The sequence below is a fragment of the Schistosoma mansoni genome, chromosome 4 (assembly GCF_000237925.1).
Source record: "Schistosoma mansoni strain Puerto Rico chromosome 4, complete genome".
Taxonomy (NCBI): Eukaryota; Metazoa; Platyhelminthes; class Trematoda; order Strigeidida; family Schistosomatidae; genus Schistosoma; species Schistosoma mansoni.
In genome coordinates, this window is record NC_031498.1 from 20,830,822 (window position 1) to 20,853,241 (window position 22,420).

General features: G+C 35.1%; 4 protein-coding genes across 4 annotated transcripts; all 4 read right to left on the reverse strand.

The window, feature by feature from the left end:
* Positions 1–1,309: 1,309 nt before the first annotated feature.
* On the reverse strand, positions 1,310–13,737 carry Smp_165330 (xpa-binding protein 1-related; the record flags this gene model as incomplete). Its single annotated transcript, XM_018797156.1, has 4 exons — positions 1,310–1,911; positions 8,043–8,333; positions 10,898–11,079; positions 13,727–13,737. The coding sequence occupies 4 exons, from the start codon at positions 13,735–13,737 to the stop codon at positions 1,310–1,312; spliced, it is 1,086 nt and encodes a 361-aa protein (XP_018652225.1).
* Positions 13,738–14,140: 403 nt separating this feature from the next.
* On the reverse strand, positions 14,141–17,265 carry Smp_080150 (peptidyl-prolyl cis-trans isomerase-like 3,putative (ppiase)(rotamase) (cyclophilin-like protein ppil3) (cyp10l); the record flags this gene model as incomplete). The annotated part of the gene is made up of 4 exons (XM_018797157.1): positions 14,141–14,340; positions 16,868–16,986; positions 17,027–17,094; positions 17,148–17,265. The coding sequence occupies 4 exons, from the start codon at positions 17,263–17,265 to the stop codon at positions 14,214–14,216; spliced, it is 432 nt and encodes a 143-aa protein (XP_018652226.1). The 3' UTR covers positions 14,141–14,213.
* Positions 17,266–17,384: 119 nt separating this feature from the next.
* Smp_165320 (hypothetical protein) lies at positions 17,385–18,743 on the reverse strand (the record flags this gene model as incomplete). Its single annotated transcript, XM_018797158.1, has 1 exon — positions 17,385–18,743. The coding sequence occupies one exon, from the start codon at positions 18,741–18,743 to the stop codon at positions 17,385–17,387; it is 1,359 nt and encodes a 452-aa protein (XP_018652227.1).
* A 745-nt stretch (positions 18,744–19,488) lies between these two features.
* Smp_080130.1 (protein-s-isoprenylcysteine o-methyltransferase,putative (ec 2.1.1.100) (isoprenylcysteine carboxylmethyltransferase) (prenylcysteine carboxyl methyltransferase) (pccmt) (prenylated protein carboxyl methyltransferase) (ppmt) (farnesyl cysteine carboxyl methyltransferase) (fcmt)) lies at positions 19,489–20,880 on the reverse strand. The gene is made up of 2 exons (XM_018797159.1): positions 20,803–20,880; positions 19,489–20,739 (listed from the first exon to the last, which is right to left on the reverse strand). The coding sequence occupies exon 2, from the start codon at positions 20,666–20,668 to the stop codon at positions 19,736–19,738; it is 933 nt and encodes a 310-aa protein (XP_018652228.1). The 5' UTR covers positions 20,669–20,739; positions 20,803–20,880; the 3' UTR covers positions 19,489–19,735.
* Between the last annotated feature and the right edge of the window lie 1,540 nt (positions 20,881–22,420).

Genomic DNA, 22,420 nt, shown 5'->3' on the forward strand with positions numbered 1-22,420 from the left:
ATCACAGCCCTTACACAAATCGAATGAGATTTGTGCGGCGCATATATATCTGGTGCTTCCTTGTACCAATATTTATGTGTTTAAATAAATAATTCTGTCATATCCATTAATTTTACCATGTACCGAAATTGGTAAACACAATGACTGAATAAAAGAGCGTAGAACCTGATGGACTAATAATTCAGTTGGAAATTTACAACTCACTGATTCTAATCAGTAACTAGTACCTATAAAATAGACGACCAAAATAAAAATATTATTCAACTAACGTGTAACGATGGATTTTATGGAAGCTAATGATACTAGCTGATCGCCTAAACCTTTGTAACAGTAACATGATTTAAACCTGAGATACATAGATTAAAGGTTAAATGCTTGGACTGAAGAGAGGAAATCTTGCGCAGTAGTTAAATAGAGCTTACTGTGTGTGAATTCATCTATGTTGATAAATTTTGACACCTTTGATTGAATTATAGAGATAATGAAACTAGTGTAGTTTATATTTGTCTTCTGTTAGGTAGTTGGAAGTAGTCGGCAGGAAACTCTGGCACTTGACAACAAAGCGAACCTGTGATCTTAAGTGAATTGATGCTCCCTGTAGGATTAGAACGCGGGTTATTCAGTTTTACGCTCCGAGACATCATCACTAAGCTGTTCAGGCTGCCACTGTCCATCTGTATGATTAAAACATTTATAATTGATTGATCAGTGGGTGACGATGAGTGTCGTGTCATTTAGTCGTCATGTGACTACATTGCAACTCGGTCTATAAAATTCGATCACCACTAAAAGACTAGACAGATATGGTCACTCGACTGCATATTTGTTGTCCTCTATTCGCCAAGTTATAAAGGAAAGACAACTATATCTTATCCATTTTTCGACCCCCTCTATCAGGAAGGGTTACTCTAATTAATAATGCGATACAGCATACGATGTAAAATCTTCTTCGCTTCAAACATCGAACGTACATAACCCTACTCACATATGGAGGTAAAAGTAAACAAATCACAGGAGAAAGGATTTACTTCATAGTGGAATAACTGTGTTTAGTATATCTGAAAAGTCACATTGAAATGTTCTGCAACGCAAGTTGGATGTCATCAGTGCAATATTGTGCTTAAAATGATCACTAGTTTGACATCAGAAAGATTATTAACTGTTATTCAAAATACAGAAAAATAATTAGAAGATAAAACACTGATAAGTATTTACAGGACTTGATATTGATGGCTGTACATTTAAAACTGATAGAAAAGTGAAGGAAAATTTGGCAAGATAATCCTTCCATAAATTTCATCCAGTTAACTTAAGCGAATAAATCAATATGAGGTTCATCATCATTCTGTACATTATTATCAATATTATGATTATCATCATTCTTTTTAAACATATATTTCTCTTGAATCATACCTATCCAATCAGGTGCTAGTTCAACACCAGAAGCTGAATGTAATAAACTTTGAAGATTATGTTGTTCATTTGTTCCAAACACATAACCATTAGCACGATCTACATAACGCATAACACGTTCAATATGTGATAGATCTTGTATATCTAATAATAAGAATTGAACAATTGAATGATCTTGTATTAAATCAATGATAGCTTGATTTAAACGTGTATATTTACAATTGAATAATAACTGATCTGTATTATTTGTAGTTTTATGTAAACAATCAATTAAATATTGTAAATCTAATACTTCGGTGAAAAAATCCAAGTTGAAATCTAATTCACCGTATTGTTCAATTAAATCCGCTTTACTTAATATATTTACATGGGGTATAGATAATTGTAGCATAGCTGATAAAGAAGTTAATACACATGCAATAAATTTTCCAGCATCAGAACAATAATGTGAATCAATTAAATGTACTGATGTTAATTGTAAATCAAGAGAATTAGGTACTTCATCATTAGATGATGAAGATTGTTTTGATGATGAGGGTAATGATAATTGATTTTTAGTGTTTATTTTGAAATTAGTTGGTTTATTTGTAAGATAACAAACAAGTTGACGCATACAAGGATGATGTGTGTACAATTCCACCTTGATAAAACAAAGAGAAAAAACAATGCAAATAATAATAATAATCTTAAAACTTATAATAACAGTTAAGTTTAATAGTTATGTGGTGTATGCTCCTACTCACTGCCTTCTCGTGGTGGGGGATGTTGTTTACGGAATTGAGAGGACGAAAAGAGAATGTCTGGCGCTTTAACCAGGTTGGTGGATATGGAGGATCCACATAGGGGAGTTGGAAAACCCTCATTCCAAACTAATGATGAACATGGGCTCCAGTATCCTAAGGGAACAAATGGCGTATGAAACAATTGTTGGTCACCAGCTACTATGGGAATGCATCTCCTCACGATGCTCCACTGTCTTGTGGATCAGATCTTTAGGTCAAAGGCTCCGGGTGTGGCCCCCTAAGAAAACCACTTGCTTAGGTTTGGGAACCCGAGCAGTATCTCAGCCCTCACAAAAATCAAATGAGATCTGTGTGGCGCATATCTATCTAGTGCTCCTTTGTACCAATATTTATGTGTTTAAATCAATAAATAATAAATAACTTATGTTGACAGATATAGGTGGTATGTAACACCAATCATGAGTGGAATGCCTGGCAGAAGAAGATCCAGAGGATCGAGTTGAAAAGAACAGAGAGGAATTGAAATAAAAACAGAATTGGGAGAATCATAAAGAATGTAAATGACAACTGATGGAAGATATACAAATGATACATTTAATATATGGTTTTGGTATTTTACCAAAGCACTGTGATTTCGCACCAAATCTTCGTTGACTACAATAATCCTGTGATAATAATATTTTGTTTACTCTTTAGTGTTCTGTCGATTAGTTTTGCAATTTGACAAAATCAATATTCGTCAGTAAATAATAAAGAAATATTTAAGCTACATTCATGAACATTTCCGAATTTTTTTAGGCATAATTACTTTATGATTATTAACTTCCTGTTCAATGGTCAATTTATTCGAAATGATCAGGTTCAACTTTGGCATTAGTACTTATGAACATTTTAAAATTCATTAGGAGAATTTGTTCGAACTAAGAGGTAGGTAAAATGAAATTAGTAATTATTACTCAATAAATGATTAATACAAACATTGTTTTTCTGCAAGAAATCGATTACGGTAAGGATAGATAAGTGTTAATCTATATCGTTGATTCAGGACATACTGTTACATGGACCACCAAGTTTCCTCAGAGTTGTAAATACAACTTTTTATTGAGTAACAAATTGAAAGGAAACAGATTTCTCATCAGAAACATTAAACTATTTAACAGGCAGATATTGATTAAGAGACTATATTGAGTTTAGAAAACTTGGTAGCCAACATAGCATCTGCAGAGATGCTGCCTTCTCACAAGGAAAGAAGGGGTTAGAAAAGGTTGACCCTAAAAAAGTCACACCCTACCTTACAGGTTTCCGTCTCCGGCGGTAAAACCTTTTAAGAACGGAGCTAACACGTCAAAAACCTCCCACAAAAAGGTCGTGAGTGATCCGCCTTAAGCAGTTATCCCTTGGACTTTGCGGTCACGCTCCTAGGTCGTTAAAACCAACACTAATTCAACTTCCTTTTCAGGTTCCTCAAGAAATACCCCTCCACGGTGTGGGCAACTGGGAAATGATATCAGCCCTCATACCAATAACAGCACAAGAGACCAAGTTCGTCATAATCACATTGAAAGTTATACACATAATATTTTGGGTAGCCAGGTTGTATCAGACATATTTGACCTATACTGTCATAAACTATCGGTTTATGCATGTTCATGAAATTAGACTTGAACTCAAGTTCAAATATCTCCATACTTTACAGAAGAATAGATGAGAATTCCTATTTAGAAAGAAGTTTGTTACAGGGCGACCCAGTTCATATATTCATCTATTGGGACTAACACAAACTATATAATGGTTAGATGGAAACAACAGATTCAACCGAGTTATTCAATATGAAGTTGTTGAAGCAGGTTTTAAACTGTATCGAAAAATGTGAGTGTTAAGTATCTAGACTAGTAAGAAATAATTCCATTTCCTTAAGATTAGTTCTACTGTACAAAGAAGGTATCTTGAGATCGTAAATTTTCATTTCCTAACTTATTCCCTTTAAAAAACATTAATCAAGTCGATATGCTTACAAGGATAATTAAAGATACTCACACAACAACCGAATAATCATCTAAAAGCTTTTCTTACTATTTAGATTTAAGATCAAGTTCTCTTCTTCAATACACGATTAGAAGATATAGTTTATCTATTTAAACATTTTTAGAACTGTAACGGAGGTAGAAACATAAACATTCAGTGTTTCTTATATGAACACTATATCTTGCAATGTAAACTTTGACGCAGTTTTTTTTTAACACGAATGATTTGACGATGGATTTCTCAACAGTTCTCCTAAATGTGATCATGAACAAAAACCGTTTCTTTTTCAGTTGTTTTGACAAGGCGATTCGTAGTTGTAATAATATGTTGAAATTGAATTCTTTAAAAAATACTGTCTACATAGACAGATCCCACCATAAATCAATGTAGATAAGTATCTAGTATGACTTATGATTCATTTAATAAAGCAATCATTCTTTTCAATTTTTGTTTCAACCATGTTACTACTTAATGTACAATAGAAGAGATTCAACCATAATAGTTGGATTTATTTATTTATTTGAACACATAAATATTGGTACAAGGATGCACCAGATATATATGCGCCACACAAATCCCATTTGATTTGTGTGAGGGCTGTGATACTGCTCGGGTGCCCAGACCGAAGCAGGTGGTTTTCTTAGGGGGCCATACTCCGAGCCTTTGACCTAAAGGTCTGATCCACAAGGCAGTGGAGCATCGTAAGGAGATTCAGTCCCATTTGTTCCCTTAGGATACTGAAGCCCATGTGCACCACTGGTTTGGAATGAGTGTTTTCCAACTCCCCTAGGTGGACTTGCCGTGTCCACCAACCTGGTTAAAGCTCCAGACATTCGCTTTTCATCCTCTCGATTTCGTAAACAACACCCCTACCATGAGAAGGCAGTGAGTAAGACTTCCCTGGCAGAGTCTATATACGCGTGGCCATGTGAGAGCATTTGGAGAGGGAGAGCTGACTATCCCCACTCTTGGCCGTACCAGGGCATTTGGAGGCTATAGTTGGAACTTAACATCGATATTTAAAAAAAACTTGGTCATTTCATCATAGTCCAACTTATTCTTTAGCCGAATGACTTTCAATGGACATACTAAATATTCCAACAAATATATATACCTATTCTTTATTATTATTATTTATTCATATCAAAATATTCTTGCAAGCATTAGTCGTCCATATGAAAATAGCCAGATATTTTAGGCAGATTTTTGATTAAGTTATAACTTGGGTTTTGAAAACTTGATAGAATGAAGAAAATCGTGCTGACAATAAAAAGACGACAATGATGATGATTTGTAAATGAGTCATAATACATCTATCTACCTATCTACCTACCGGTTAAGTGTTGAAAAAAAAAGTGTCTGACCATGTGTCTCACGTGATTATCTAGGTGTCTAAAAATTAGGTTAGTTGTCTATATGTATGCATATAGGTATACACACGAACAATATACATTTATGTGACCTTGAAAGATAATAAAGGCCAGAGATAGTCATTTTTTGTTTGAATGATTGTCTTGTTTTAAGTAAGAGCAATGTGGTATGTACGCATTTGACTGAATCAAAGGCCTAGATTTCGACATTAATACTATGTCAAGCAAAGGAAATAATAATTAATTTAGTAGGTAAAACTGTTTCTTTCTCTCTGATGTGAAATAATATTACACTATATACATCTAGCCTTGGATGTCGGTTTTGTGTTTATCAAGAAGTGACATATGTTACAGATATCTTGATGAGTAATGCTAACTGGAGTAGAAGTAGTTTAAGAGAATACTAGAAGCAATCAAACCAAGAAATGACAACAATCCCTTAAGACATAAATTGTCGAACCAGGGTATATCGGTAGATGTAGACATCCAGATAGTAGATCCAATAAGGGAGCGTGCAAAAGAATAAGTGAAAAATGTGCGGATCAAGAAGAGCATAACATCAATAAGCTAAATCAATAACAAGGGTGCATATTAATAAAAGTGATCGGATAAAAAGTAACTAGCTGTTCATTTTGAAATAACTTATAATTAGGTACTGAGTGACAGATGCAAGTGATAGAAAATGTAAAGATATTACACTAAATTACAATCAATTAATTGTAACGAAAGTGATCACATATTTGGAAATTTGTATCTATTTGGTTTAAGATCCGATAGTGGTTCAAAATGATACAATTATATATAAAGGCAACGAACTATATTCCAAGTTATATTTTTTACACCATGTAGAATACATAAAAAGTAATAAACGTAGCAAGTTTTGATTGTGAATGACCAAACCTTCAGAAAACAGAAAGTAATTAACGACAAGAACACTTGGAGATGTGCGAAACATCATACAGTGTAGTGTAAGTCATGCTGTCATAAGAAGTATACAGTTATTATAATGTTATTAGGCAACATTACATTAGATAGATAGGAAAAAAGTAATTAGCAAAATCAAAGTTTAAATAGTTTCATCAACAGAAACGACACATCAAATCCTAGACATCGTATCTGTTGATTTATTTCATGTAGTTCAACTTCATCTATGATTCAGGATTAAACAGATAAGTCAGCGTATACATAATCATCAAGCAACCTTACGAAATCTATGTTCGCTGAATGCATTAAACCTAACGTCTGAATACAAGAATACTGTGAGAGGAGAGAATTTTCTTCTGTATGACACTAGAAAAGGTGAAGAATGAATTCTGATTTTTTTCCCTACAACTCAAAATCTGGAATGGTTAGAGTAGTGTCCTTATTGGTATGTTGATGGAATATTTAAGACGTTGCCTTCTTGGTTTAATCAAATCTACACAATTCATGCTATAAGATTCAATACAATTATTTCATTTGTTTACATTCTAAGTCATGACAAAAATACGATTTCGTATGTGCACACCATCAGCAAATCAAATGAACTGTGCCCAACTTTAAATTCACCAACTATCATAACTGATTATGAACATTTAGCATTATCAGTATTTAATAAGTGTATCCAAAATGTAGTGTAGATTAAGATTAGTTGTTCGCACCTTACACTCTTTATCTCTTCCCATTCTCATTGTTATTGTGTGGCGCATATGTATCTGATGCCCCCTTGTGCCAATATTTATGTGTTCACATAAAAAATAAATAAAATATGTAGACGAGACTACAGTAAACGACAAATCAATAAGCAGCATTAACCTTTGTACTATATGCAGATTATCGTAATTGAATTTAACGATCAAGTAGTCACCATTCTGCGTAAACAATTAAAAAGAAATCAAAATATTTACAAGTTATTTTGAAGACACCTGAATCAGGTAACAAACCAGACGTGGAGACAATAGAGATCCAATTTTTCAGATTGTACTGTGAAATGTCCACAGTTAGGTTATGGAGGGTTTTCCTAAGGATTCAGTAACAGTATTTCAAAAGGAAGTAGTAGTATGTATGAAATCGGTTATCGAAGATTATGGAAACAGATCGATCACACACGCGGAATAGCACACTTTTAAAATGTGTACATATAGACACATTATATTTACAAATATTTTTATTTTATTTTATTTAAACACATAAATATTGGTACAAGGAAGCACCAGATATATATGCGCCACACAAATCTCATTCGATTTGTGTGAGGGTTGTGATACTGCCCAGGTGCCCAAACTGAAGCAGGATTTACAAATATAGGTAACATATACAGCTACATTTCGTTAATCAATCACTGTTTAGACGCTCGAGCTTGATCGATTATACTTAGTCATTTAATATACTAGTGATTACATTTTATTTTATTGAGAAATCAACCTTTTGAGTGCGCCCTTATTAAAGCATAACCGAAACAGAATAACATTGAATGATAATCAGTGATTGACTAATACACATAAACGTTTACAGGTAAAAAGCTTAGTTGCATGATCCACATCACAGAGTTGACTTACCTGACCCGGCAAATCGAATATTAAATAAATTTTTGGATCTTTCTGTTTTAATGCTGCTAGTTGATTCGCTAGCCACGATCGATTTGTGTATAAATATTCCATACAATAGATTAGACCACCATTCGGACCTAAGCCAAGATAATCCATAACCTCGTCGAGACAAATTAAATCGGCCATATTAATGGCACACGGATAAGGTAAGCTATCGTTGGCTGGATCCAAATTGATGACAGCAACTTTTCGACCTATATGTATATATATACATGTAATTTTTTAGAATAAAAAATTCAATGTATTTAGAAATAAAGTTATCAATTATCACACTTGCATATTATGTCAACTAAGAAGAAAATGAAAAACTTCTTAATGAAGATTAAGAGACTGATGATAGTTTAGTACTCTGTAATCTAACCTAGTCTAAACTCAAATTAATTCATTCAAATTAAATTCATAAAGGGAACTAACTGCATGAAATTAATTCATTCTGTTGGAAATAATCCATATGAAATCCTAACTATAGTGATAATGTGGTTCAGTAATTAACAAAACATCAATTTATTTATTTATTTGAACACATAAATATTGGTACAAGGAAGCACCAGATATATATGCGCCGCACAAATCTCATTTGATTTGTGTGAGGGCTGTGATACTGCCCAAGTGCTCAAACCTAAGCAGGTGGTTTTCTTAAGGGGCCACACCCGGAGCCTTTGACCTACAGATCTGATCTACTAGGCAGTGGAACATCGTAAGGAGATTCAATCCCATGGTAACCGATGACCAACAATAGGCTCATACGCCATTTGTTCCCTCAGGATACTGGAGCCCATGTTCACCATTGGTTTGGAATGAGGGTTTTCCAACTTCCCTAGGTGGACTTTCCGTGTCCACCATATATTTTCAAGCTTAGTACAAAGATTTACAGATTTTCATTTAAATATTACTCTAGCTAGATTGATAATTTTTGTTAAAAGGAAGTTTAAGAGTTCCGAAGTTTATAATTCATTTTAAAAAATAATGACAAAATATCTAGGATACAGATGAAGTAACACTTAATATGTAACATTATCAGGTTTTATCAATAGAAATACCCTTTATGAACAATCTACGAAATTAGCATACAAATATTACTGGAATTAACAATAATTGGTCAATCAGTAAGAAACGACTTTATATACTAAGATTTCAAAGGTCAGACAGCAGGATTATTAGCCACCAAATAATGATTGTGGATAAAGCTTAATACATAGTAGCTTAGTTATATCCATTTCAAAGGGAAATCTATGATCATAAATAAATTATCATAGTCAGTGATATAAAGATTATGCAAGAATTTCGTGTAAAGTAGATATTCGACTTTGTAATCCAAGAAAGTTTTGTAAAAATTCTCAATTTAAAATGATAAACGGGTGAAGCTCAGCCGATAAGTTTCACTGCGGTTTTTATGACAACGGCAGGAAGATTTGAGCTGGATGTACTGATGAAGTGGGTAAATAGTTAGATATTTGTAATGAAGCCTAAATATTCTCGGATAGAATGTAGTAGGATGGTTGAGTGGTCAAAGCGCTCGACCTTTAGTTACTAGGCTACAGGTTCGAACTCTATTCTACCTATTTTATTTTGGGCAACAAGGGAGTACCACTAGTCCTCACACTTAGAGTGCGGCTTGAGGTCAAGTACGTTAATCTATATCTAGTAAATAACTTAAATAAATAAAACAATACACCGACTGTCGAGCAATAGGTGGTTAGATATGATATCAATATTGAACAAAGATCTAGTATTCATAAATCCCTTTCAAAAATATGTTTCGGAATTTCAGATCGTTTCGTAAATTCTTCAATATAAATCTAAATTACTTAAGAAAAGAAAATAAGCTGACAACTACGAATTGATTTAATATAGTACATTGGTTTACGCTTTTACAAATCCTAACTACGTGATCAAAAATATACTACTTAATTTCAAATACAGTAAGATAATAAATTATGCAAAATATACTAGGATGGTACAAGCCATGATGTTGTGTGGGAGCTGTTTGCATTTGGCGTTGCAAATGTATATTTTGAAAAGCGTACCAGGTGAATAAACGCACATAACTCAGACAAACAGAAACTAACAAGTCCGTTCAGGAGACAGTGAACAGATCATCAGTTAAGAATTTACCCACAAGAATGTCGTGTATGACCGGTCTCAAGCAGTCGTCCCTCGGGCACTGCGATCACGCTCTCAGGTCACTAAGACTAACTCTAACCCAATTTCCTTTTCAGGTACTTCTGGAAGAACCCTTCAACAGCGTGGGCAAGAGGGAAATGATAAACGCCGTCATACCTCTAACAGAGCACTCATGACCACTGATATTCCATTCGCTTTGTGTCACTGAGCTGTAATTTGAGGATGATGGTAGAAATTTCCGTGCACATATTGCTGACAACTCAAAGAGTAGAACAGAATTCAAGCTTGTGGTTTGTTAATTTAAAATTCAGGCAGTATAACACTTGAAAGAATATTGAGTTTGCAGGGCACACAAACCAACAATATGTTAAATAGCGAGAAATTGTTGGGAGCACCGGAGGAGGTTAATAGATTACATCACAAACTAACTTCAGATGGAAATCCACTGAAAACCAGAGGAGCAGTGGGGGAATGTTTCTTCCTAGTATGGAGCTACTCCTCATTAGTGCACTTTCACAACCCCCACCGCCCCAGTGTTTGGCCTCAGGACCTTGATTAATTCAATTACTGATGTAAATTAACAAATACCAAAATGATTGTATAAACCTAAAAGAATCGTGGATATAACACTGACCTAATTTTACAAGAAAATCATGCATTGCTGCACAGTATGTGGTTTTCCCACTACCAGGCGGTCCGATCACCAACTGTCCAAATAAATGTAGACCATTAGGGAATGGGTACGGTTTAGAGTCAGCTGACATCATCACATAATCAATATTGATTTGATTTTGATCACTAGAAGTATGATAGTATCTGAAAGAATAAAGAGAAAGAATTAAGTATCAGTTAATTAATAAACACTAGATATGTAGGTTCAGTATGTAAGCAGCAAAGCGCCATTAATGTGTCGGAGACCGGTTACAACAGTATGATGCACAGGAATTACAACATTCATTAAGCATGCACACAGTAAAACACTAAGTACATAGTTACTTCACTCCGTAAGGTGGTCAGATGTCTATTTACAGACTGTACCAGTATGGAAGAAAAGCATAGATGCAAAAATTCTACGGGAATTCTATCACATTTGGATTCATATCTATCCATGATTCCTGGAAATATTTATATAGATCCAATCTACTGGTTAACAATGATCAGGTTTATCAGTTACATGACGAGGTCTCCAAATGCCCTGGTATGGTCGAGTGTGGGGAGAGTCCACTCTCCTTCTTGAAATGCTCTCACATGGTCACGCGTATACAACCACTACCAGGGAAGTCCTACTCATTGCCTTCTCGTGGTTGGGGTATTGTTTAAAGAATCGAGAGGACGAAAAAAGAATGTCCGGCGCTTTAACCAGGTTGGTAGATATGGAGGATACACCTAGGGGAGTTGGAAAACCCTCATTCCAAACCAATGGTGAACATGGGCTCCAGTATCCTGAACATCTACATTCGTATTTAACAATTTAGTTATTCCTGCACTGATAGATCTGTTTGGCATGTTACAATACAACTTGATAATTTAGTTCAGGTCAAAGGCTCCGGGTGTGGCCCCTTAAGAAAACCACCTGCTTAGGTTTGGGCACTCAAGCAGTATCACAGCCCTCACACAAATCAAATGAGATTTGTGTGACGTATATATATTTGGTGCCCCTTTGTACCAATATTTATGTGTTTAAATAAAATAAATTAATAGATATATGTGCGCCACACAATCTCATTAGATTTGAGTGGGAGCTGTGATACTGCACGAGTGCCCAAACCTAAGCAGGTGGTTTTCTTAGGGGGCGACACCCTGAGCCTTTCACTTAAAGATTTGATCCACAAGGCAGTGGAGCATCGTAAGGAGATGCAGTCCCATGGTAGCCGGTGACCAACAGTTGGTTCATACGCCATTCGTTTCTTCAGGATCCTGGAGCCCATGTGCACCATTGGTTTGGAATCAGGGTTCGCCAACTCCCCTAGGTGGACCCTCCACATCCACCAACCCGGTTAAAGCGCCGGACATTCTCTTTTCGTCCTCTCACTTTTGTGAACAACACCGGTGCCACGAGAAGGCAGTGAGTGGGACTTCCCTGGCAGAGGCTATATATTCGCTGGCCATATGAGAGCATTTCGAGAGGGAGAGCGGACTCTCCCCACTCTCGGCCGTACCAGGGCATTTGGGGGCAGCACATATATCTGGTGCCCCTTTGTACCAATATTTATGTTTAAATAAATAAATTACATGACAAGAGCTTATCCTAATAAAAAATTCAATGGAGATCTGTATGCAAATGTAGAGAACCAATGACCAACAGAGTCATCAGAACAGATTGATTTAAGAATTTTGTGATAACTTTCGACTCTATTTAAAGCAGGGAGAGTGACGATGCTGCCCAGTAGGGCCATGAAAGGGGTTATCACAAAAAGTAGGAACTATAAGATCAGAAGACACAAGCTGCCTAAAAAGTAACTTTCAAATTATGGGACAGAATAAAACAAAATTAATCGATTCGCCGTCAACAATGCGTGATATACTACTTGTCTTGTGAATTCTTCGACTGTCAGCTATTTAGTGATTTCGATTTACAAACTAGGTTGAGGCCCATAAATTCAATTGCGCAGCGATATCTAAATATATTACTTATGAGTAGCTACTTTCGCAGTGGATAATCTCTAACCACATCCTATTGGTCAACTAATATCTATCACGGCATGTGGAACTATCCACTATTCCTTCTTTGTCTGTGCTTAACGCTGAGGGTTTGTTACTGATTTCATCGACTGAAATGTAAAATGTCTATTTTATACTGGTCATAAAATATAGAACCATAAATGTATACAACTACACAAAATAAAGATCATCTGACGTCATACAACCTTGGGTGAATTTATTCAGATGAAAATAACAACTGAGTTATTGTTTAATGTCATTAATTTTCAAAGTCTTTAATCATTTTCAATGCTACAATTCGCACAGAAGAAATTCCGTGTTAATTTATGCTATTAACTTAAAATGCGCAAAATGTATCCTTAAAATCATGAGTTCACAACTTAGTTTTCTACTTTCATTGAATAAATACGTAACGCCTCGTACTCCCTTAATAGTTACAAATGACAGCAGTTCTTTGAAAGTATTTCACCATCTACTCTTCCAGACTATATTTCTAAGGCATTTATTAAGACGGTAATGTTTTGTATACTAATTCAATATTTTTAAAAAGATAACCCCAAAGAACCAAGGATAATATGGGATAGTAGGTGAGACTCAGACTTCTTTCTGTTACTTAGCTAGGATAGATAAGATTATCAATAGCATGTGTGAAGTAGTTCACAATTTCAAAGATTTCATACTAATTGAGTCAGGTTTCATACAAGTTCTGACTAATTCTGCATTTATTCAACAGATGAATGGTGTATATTGTAAGATTTTCATTTAGAATGTACACATTCCATAGTTGACATTATGAATTCACCTTCTAGACATTGTGGACTGAAAATCACTAGACAGTTGTCTCGTTCTAATATGCATGCAACTTCTCAGCAACGGATGCTGTGGATTGAACGACATAGGACATTTAGGTTTCTCAGCATTTCATACTAAGATGAAACAGATTTCCTTTGCAAGTTGATTTTAAATAGTTTTCCAACTGAAGTTAGTCTCTGATATAAAATGCAACAAACTTCTACCGGTAATGTCTACATTTTTCTATGATCTTAAACCTGGTGATAATGTACTATTTGCATATAAAGTAAATAAACAGAAATCTGTGAGAAAAGCATTAGTTCTTGGAAGGTTGGAATTAAACAGGTAATGAGGACTGCTTGTAAAATTACCGTAAGAAAAAACATACACATTTATTTAATGATAACAAAAAAAGAAGTGGTAGTAGAAATATACACATATATTGACAACTGATCAAAGTATATTTACAAAATTAGAAGATGAACATCAAGATATTATTATTCTGCAAATGGATTAGCATGGATTGTTATATTTTGTATATGAATATCTGTTAAAGGTCTATAAGTTTTTTCTTCAACAGGTGAACGCTCTAATTCATCCAAAACATCCCATCCATCAATTACTCTGAGCAATAAGTAAACACAATAGAAATAATAATAATAATAATGGATTGAATTATAAAATATGAGATGATGATTCGTTTGTATGTAAAGATAAAAATAAGATAAAAAAAATACGTAGAAACACAATTTATTACACACCCTTATCTGATTCCAGTAACGGCACTTAACATAATCAAAAGACAAGTGATTCTGCAGGTCACGCTGCTAAATGTCCTGGTACAGTCGAGTGTGGGGAGAGTCCACTCTCTCTCGAAATGCTCTTACATAGTCACGCGTATACAACCACTACCAGGAAAGTCCTACTCACTGCCTTCTCGTGATGGGGAGTGTTGTTTACGGAATTGAGAGGACGAAAAGAGAATGTCCGGCACTTTAACAGAGTTGGTGGATATGGAGGATCCACTAGGGGGAGTTGGAAAACCCTCATTCCAATCTAATGGTGAACATGGGCTCCAGTACTCTGAGGGAACAAATGGCGTGTGAGTCCATTGTTGGCCACCGGTTACCATGGGACTGCATCTCCTTACGTTGCTTCACTGCCTTGTGGACCTGATCTTTAGATCAAAGGCTTGGAGTGTGGCCCCCCAAAAAAACCACCTGTTTTGGTTTGGGCACCTGGGCAGCATCACAGCCCTTACTCAAATCAAATGATTTATGTGGTGCATATCTATTTGGTGCCTCTTTGTACCAATGTGTATGTGTTAAATAAATAAATCAAACAAGTCTACAGGTTACAACTTTGGATTTAAAATAGAGGTTTAAATGCCGTTACTTCAGAGTGTGAATCGAACTATTTTCAATACTAACTTAATATTTAGTTTACAGTGAATTTGAACTAATTTCTTTGATCATTTATAACAAACTTTAATCTTCATAAACCAAGAGTTGTTGAAAACAAATTGAACTTGAATAAAATACTTATATTACAATAGATTGTGGAGGTTTAAGAAACTATTTGGTGGAATTCGAACTTGGTACCTTAGTTGGAGGCTCAGTTGCTTCAATCATAAAGTCACTGGTCACGTGAAACATAAAAAATAACTGATTATTTCTATCCATGGATAATAATAAACATAATGACGTTAGAAATCAGTCAATTATTTAAATGTTGAATTTTTTTAGTTAAATAATCAACTAGAGTATCAGAGCACTTTAAGTAAATCTGTTTGTACTGACCACCAGAATATACAGGATTACAAGTAAGTAATATGAGAGGCGATAATTTATTAAGTTTTCATTATGGTCTTAATGGCTGTATACACACATCGGTCATTGATAGTAAACTAGTTCGTTTTATACCTGGATATTTTCCAATACATACTTAGACGATAAATATAATATAAACTTGTTATACGCTAACAAAATGAAGTTTTTCCATCGGCTTAAATCAAAATCTAAATGGTGACTGTGGTAAAAGCATAGTGAAAAAGATTACAGGATAGTTGGCTCATAAGGACAAAGAGCGTGATATATTAGAACTATAGTTTATTTGGCATACCTTAGAATCTTTTACAATGGCGTCATAAACAAAAAGAAATGAACACTTTAAATTCCATTATTAAGGAGTACCAAACAACCCGGCTGGACAGCAATATTAATACTAGACACTATTGAACCAATAATAAGTGGTTTAACCATAATTTTTTCCAACTGATATTTTAGCAAAGTGGTTGCCAGATATAAATCAAATCGACTATTAAGTATTGTATATACATTGCGGTAGGATGAAAAACAATGAAAATAGGATCAAAGAAGCCATATCAAAGTGTAATGACAAACAACAAGTTATCCAAAGCTTCATGATAGTAAGAAAATTTATGTGGAGATGTCTGAGGTTGGTCTTGATATTTCGAATGTATTCACTTCCTTTGGCATCGAATTCTACACTTGGCATGGATTCGGAAAACTCGATTGGCTCTTGCCAACTTGCCTACTACATGAAGTAGAAATGCCTATCTAGCAACCAAAGGAGTATTCTGGGTAACACTTCGCTCTATATTACAATATGACTGTGAAACATGACTTACGAGATATTGTGACCAGTGATTTGGGACATTGGGTGACATGACTCAAAATTAATCAGTAGTACAGATGCCATCACTCTTAAATCACACTGAGATTTTGAGCTTCTACATTCCTTCATACATAGATTATTTTCGAACCACAATTTCGATATTTAGTTTTACTTACTATCATTCATACCTCCATTGTTTCGGCTTGTTTACTGATCATCTTGTTAGTTTTACCTAGCATATACTTTGTGACAAGCTCTACGCTTATTATGACTGAAAAACCCCAAACTAGTTATCCTATATTACAGCTTTATCCTTTATTTTTGACGATTGTTGTACTTTACTCTAACTTGTTATATAGTTGGGAACACAGACACAAATTACCAGTTGATTTTAGAATAGATAACTAAATTAAGCTCCTGTATTCGAACGATCTCATTAAATAAATACGAAGTCCTAAACAGTAGCTAATGGTAAAAAAAAGTAGGATCGAAGCCTGTTTTAAAATTCACTCACTTTCCGAAGATCGAATATTTCATATCTAACATGGTTTGTTTACTGTAGGTGATGAAAAACTGGGAACCATTAGAATCTGGACCATTATTAGCCATTGACATAATTCCTCGAGCATTATGCTATTGTTAACATAACAATCATTGTTTTATTACAAATTACCCTTAATGAGTCATGAAATTCATCTTTGAATCGTTTTTTCCAAATACTCTGTCCATTTTTGCCAGTTCCTTAAGAAAACAGGCACATTGGGTTAAAGTTATACATGCATTATTCACCTTACCAGTAGGATCCCCAGTCTGCACTATAAATCCTTTGATATTACGATGAAATATGCAGCCTTTATAATAATCCGAAGCACATAATGCTAAAAAATTCTGCAAATTAGGGAAGAGACACATACAAACACAAAAAACAGGAAAGAACACAAGGATGTATGTACGAGCTAGAATCTTATTTATAAATATTTTTCTATAAAAAATATTTGTTAAAAATAAAAAGATAATTGTTTGTATACATGTTAAGACTGAAAATAATCTACCAGCTGGTAGTAGTCAGAAACATTTACAAATTTTGATTTGGTACAATCATCTAAATCAGTCAAAGCAAGAAGACCCCATTTAGAATTTTCATTTTTATTGCATTGCATTTCTAAGGTATCTTGCAGTACACGACATATCTGCACAAACTTTGACCAATGATCTTCATTGATACCAGACCAGATATTACATTGTGGATATGTAGGGTCTGGACAGAGTATAAAATGTTTTCCAGGAGTTATCATATGATCCGTATACTCATTATCAGTAGATTCCAGTCGTGGTGTTAAACAGCCATTACGCAGGTCAATGATTATGTCACATGGTTTTATGCTGCATACATAAACTAGGAAGTTACCCAGTAAATCCTCCATAGATGGAAATGGGTTAAGATCAGGGAAATGAAGGTGGACAGAAAAAGCACTTGCACTATCCAATGCGATGGAATTTTCAATGAGCGATTGTAGACGAATAAACGAAGGCGCATAGTTTGAAACTTGTAAAAAGTTAATAAAGAGTGAAATTAATTTGAAATTAGTAAATCCAGGATTTGGACCATTACGAGTTAAACGCAGTTTACGAGCTAGATATTTTATCAGAGCTACGGACTTTGGGATTTCAGGGATACATAATGTTAGGAAATGAAGTATTTCAGCCATTTTAGTCCCATGATGTGTTGATTCCCCATTATTTATCAGAGTAGATTCGGTAAGCGATGAAATATCCAAGCCAACTTTAAGAATACTAATTCGATCCAAATGGATAATGGGAACTCGACCATGGTATACTTGCGAGTATTTAAATCCTAACGGATCCAACTTTCTTAACATCCTCTGTAGAAAATATAAGAATTTGTTCTTTAAAAAATCTGGATCCAATGATATTATTTTTGTTTGAAATAAATCTGATGTCATACAATTTGGTTTGGAATCACAAAGATACTGTAAATTGTCATAATTTAATGGTAGTTTAACAACAAGGTCTATGTCTGAACTAATTGATCCTAAACCATTGAGCACAGAACCAAATATTGAAACTTCTGTCCCATGAAATATGAAACCCAGGATTTCTTCAATACTGTCACTTAGAACAAATCTAGCCAAAATATCCTGTTCAGTTAAACGTGTGAGATGATAAAAAGTGGAAACTTGATCATCAAATGATTGACAAGACATAAGTATACTGGTCATTTCTTTCGAAGACGGGACAGATGGACGGATAGAAAGATTTGATTCTACACACAATCTACCAGGATATTGATAAGAAGAATATTTTTCTACATTCTCAACCGGCCAAATTGATGGATCGGAGTTGATGCGAAACATTGGAAGCCTGAACATACTCTTTTTTCCCTCTGAATTTACAACACAATGTATACAGTGAAGTGATGGAATTTTGTGCAAAGTATAGCGTAGAGATTCGGGAGACGAACTTTGAATCAACAAAGTGCCAACTGGTTGAATTCCATTTTTCAATGGCCAGTAAACAGCGCGGTTTACGGACCCTCCTATCTTCAGAAACTTATCAATTATATAGGGTACGCTGGTCGGTGAACAGGTCAGTAGGATACTTCTCCTAGCTAAACTTCTGTAGACAGCTGAATTAAGTAGCATAATCGCCAACTTGTACTACAGAAAAACTATCAAAAAGACTAACACAAACTGAAATAATAGTAAATCTTACCTCTGAAGCTAAGGGTGCCTGCATACAAAATAACTCCACTTTTAAATCTCCCAAGTCTGTATGGAGTGTTACTGCCTGGAAATGAGTAAAAACAACAAACAATTGGAAATATTGTTAAGTATCAGGCATGCTAATGGCTACAAATTAATGACAACTTACAGTAGGTTGTAGTTTTTCAGGTCGGATGTTATAAAAACATTTGAGAGTTATATATGTATATGGACCTAAGTGTATTTTAACAATCCATCAGATTGTCTTACAAAACAAGCATTTAACACCGAGAAATGTTCACTAGGTTTGTTGTAATGAATGGAAGCAACACTATGAATTGGTCAGTTAATGAATTAGACAATGGTAGTTCGCTAGCCCTTAAGATCAAAGGTGTTAGAGATTATTGAAGTGCTGTTGTTGGAAGCAAGTTTAGCTTAGACCCAGCGCACCAGTTTTTATTAATCCTAATATAATGACATTGTGAAGAGTCCTACGGAAGTTTAGATACTTTGACTCTGACCTGCATTTAGATTATCGTTACTGTGAAGACCAATTCAATCTACAAAAATGTTTGGGAAAGAAAGGAAGTCTACAGTTGGAAATGTTTATTTTTTGGAATTTTTTACATAAATAATACTTTTCTCATCACCGACAGCAGTTAGTGAGATACATAGCCATGTATGAAAGGTATTCCAGTAGAAACCAATTTTTGATACTTTCGATAATTTTCTCCGAAAAAATCTACTAGTGCTTTTTCTTCGGCATATATTCTTCTTTTGAAAAAAATAAATGTCACTACAGTATAAGCGACTAGGCACAAGGGATTGATGAGTAAAACCTGAGTACCAATGCACCAACAGAACCAACCAACATAAGCCGGATGACGAAACCACGAGTAAACTCCACTTGTTACCAACTGATGTTTGCGATTCTTTTCGAACTGCACATAATGATTGAAATTCCCCCCAGCTGTGAGCAGGGCTAACTTACGTAGAACTTCGCCGAAAATGCACATCCCAAACCCGAGACAATTAAAAACAGTACTACTCCATCTGTATGATGAAAACACGTCGTATGATAAGTAATGCTTTAGCCAGTACTCAAGTACACTTGCAGTAAGGGCCAAAAGATATTCAGAGCTATGTGTGAGCATATATATATCTAGTGAACAATTGCTCAGGTTGTAAATGGAAGTAAAATAAAACTCGGACCAGTGGAAAAATGCAAGGAAGTCAAGATAGATTCCAAATATACAAAATTCACTTTGAATCTTCATCATGGCAGACTCCAAAGCGAAGAATGACCCGAGACCGAAAACACAGCCTAAAAGATATGCGCGCCAAAAGTTTCCAAAAACAGAGCACTGATGGACGCCACTAACAAACTTGTTTATGTTGAACACAACAAACAACAATGCAGGCATTAGTAAACAACTTTGTAAGAAGAGAGACCTAAAAATACAGTTTAGCACTGAAGAGGAAACATCAATGTGAAGAAGAAACAGAAACGAAGTGCAACCACATACGAAGCTCCAAAGAGACACGAGAGGATCCACACTAAGCACACGACCCATAGACGACCCGATACCCATTATGAATGTGGCGGTCTGCGTTTAGCTACAAGATATTTTGTGTACCATGGGAGTAACGTGAATGAAAGGGACTGGAAAAAAGAAAAACAAAAGAGGTGAGTCAATGATCCAACAAGTATACACGATACACTTACATTTATCAAGAAAAGCATTTAACAAGTCAGAAATAACACAAGCCTCACATTACTGGTCTTGCAATCAAAAGTAGAAGCACATGTCTTAGCGTCACGACAAAAAAAGTCAGGTCGTTTCGAAGTCACCCGCCGTTCGGCTCTCACAACCTTGAAGTGTGTGACAAGAGGCGGTCATTTCATATTTCAAATCCTGATGGTCTGTTGGGTGTCCTTTTGGTTGCAAAAATACCAGTTTTTTCGTATGTAAGTGGTCTTTTGCCGCAGCAAAACCACAAAATCATTGCGAAGAACATTTATTTAGCTCTCTCTGTTTTAAAGTGCACACGTTGGACCGGTTGTTGCTTCTTAACTTCCCAATCCCCCCATTTGGAGAAACTTTTGTCCGGTTAGGGAAATTTGGGGGACAGTTTTGGTCGAGAACGTTCTGTTTTGTTTGCTTGGAAGCAAGCAGAATTGAGAGCAGATGTAACCTGGATCGTATCGTTGCCGTCATATGACGGCATTTATATGCTACTGACATACATAGGAAGACGAATTTTTACAGGTTCAAATGGTTGAGGACGGAATAGAAGAAGCTTCCGCTTAACGGGCTTCCGTGTCTAGTAGCAGTGGATCGATTACGAAATAAAAACTGTGGTTCATCATATTCTTGGACATTGCAGTCAATACAAGATTGATAACACTCACACCTTCCATAATAACAACAATTTCACTACCCAGACAAAGCAAACAATATGTACAGATTCAACGAAGCCAATTTTTACTTAAAAATCATCAATAAGTAGGCAAGACTAGTTTCTCTAACACTTGACTTTGTGTATTATTCTTTAAGATTGAAAATCTGGATCGGGATACAATAAAGTGTGGAGACGTGACAGCAACTGCTTACTATAAGAAGTTATTTGTAGTAGTATTTTTAACCTAACTATATATCCAACTTGTAAACTGATTTTTCTGCATCAAATGTTTCTGCTTCTCTACCAGTAGTAATGATGTATCAATAAACTCTTGCCCAACTTTTTTCGTCTTCGTAGTTTAATGGTGAGATATGCCGATAATCTTAAGGGACGACTGTTTGTGAAAATTGAAAACAACTAAATATTTGCTTTATAAGTACCCGTTTCGCTATGATAACTTGTGGTACTGCATCAGTTTGGAAGTTTCTCTAGAATATTGCACTGTATATATAATTTTCGTCACTATGACAGTATATTCGAATGGATACTTGTGGCATTGTGGCATCATATGTAACTTATTACTATTCGCATTCAACATATTATTCTATCACTCGGTGTTCTTTAGAAGTACTAAATATCGTTGTTAATTATCACGATACGGTGAGTCAATTTAGACAATGATGCGACTTCTTCGACTTAAGATTTTACAGATTAGGCTGTGAAAATAGGCAAATTTGCTGAGGATAGATAAGCAGAAGCGAGGCCCAAGAAAGACGGACGCGAGCTACTAGACATGTATTTAGCAGCAAAGCATTTCAACTTTCTATTACAAGGACGCGATTTCACTGTAATGACTGATCATAAACCTTTATAATACTCTCTTAACACGTCGTACGACAGACACTCACCACGCAAAGCGAGACAACTAGACTACAATTCAC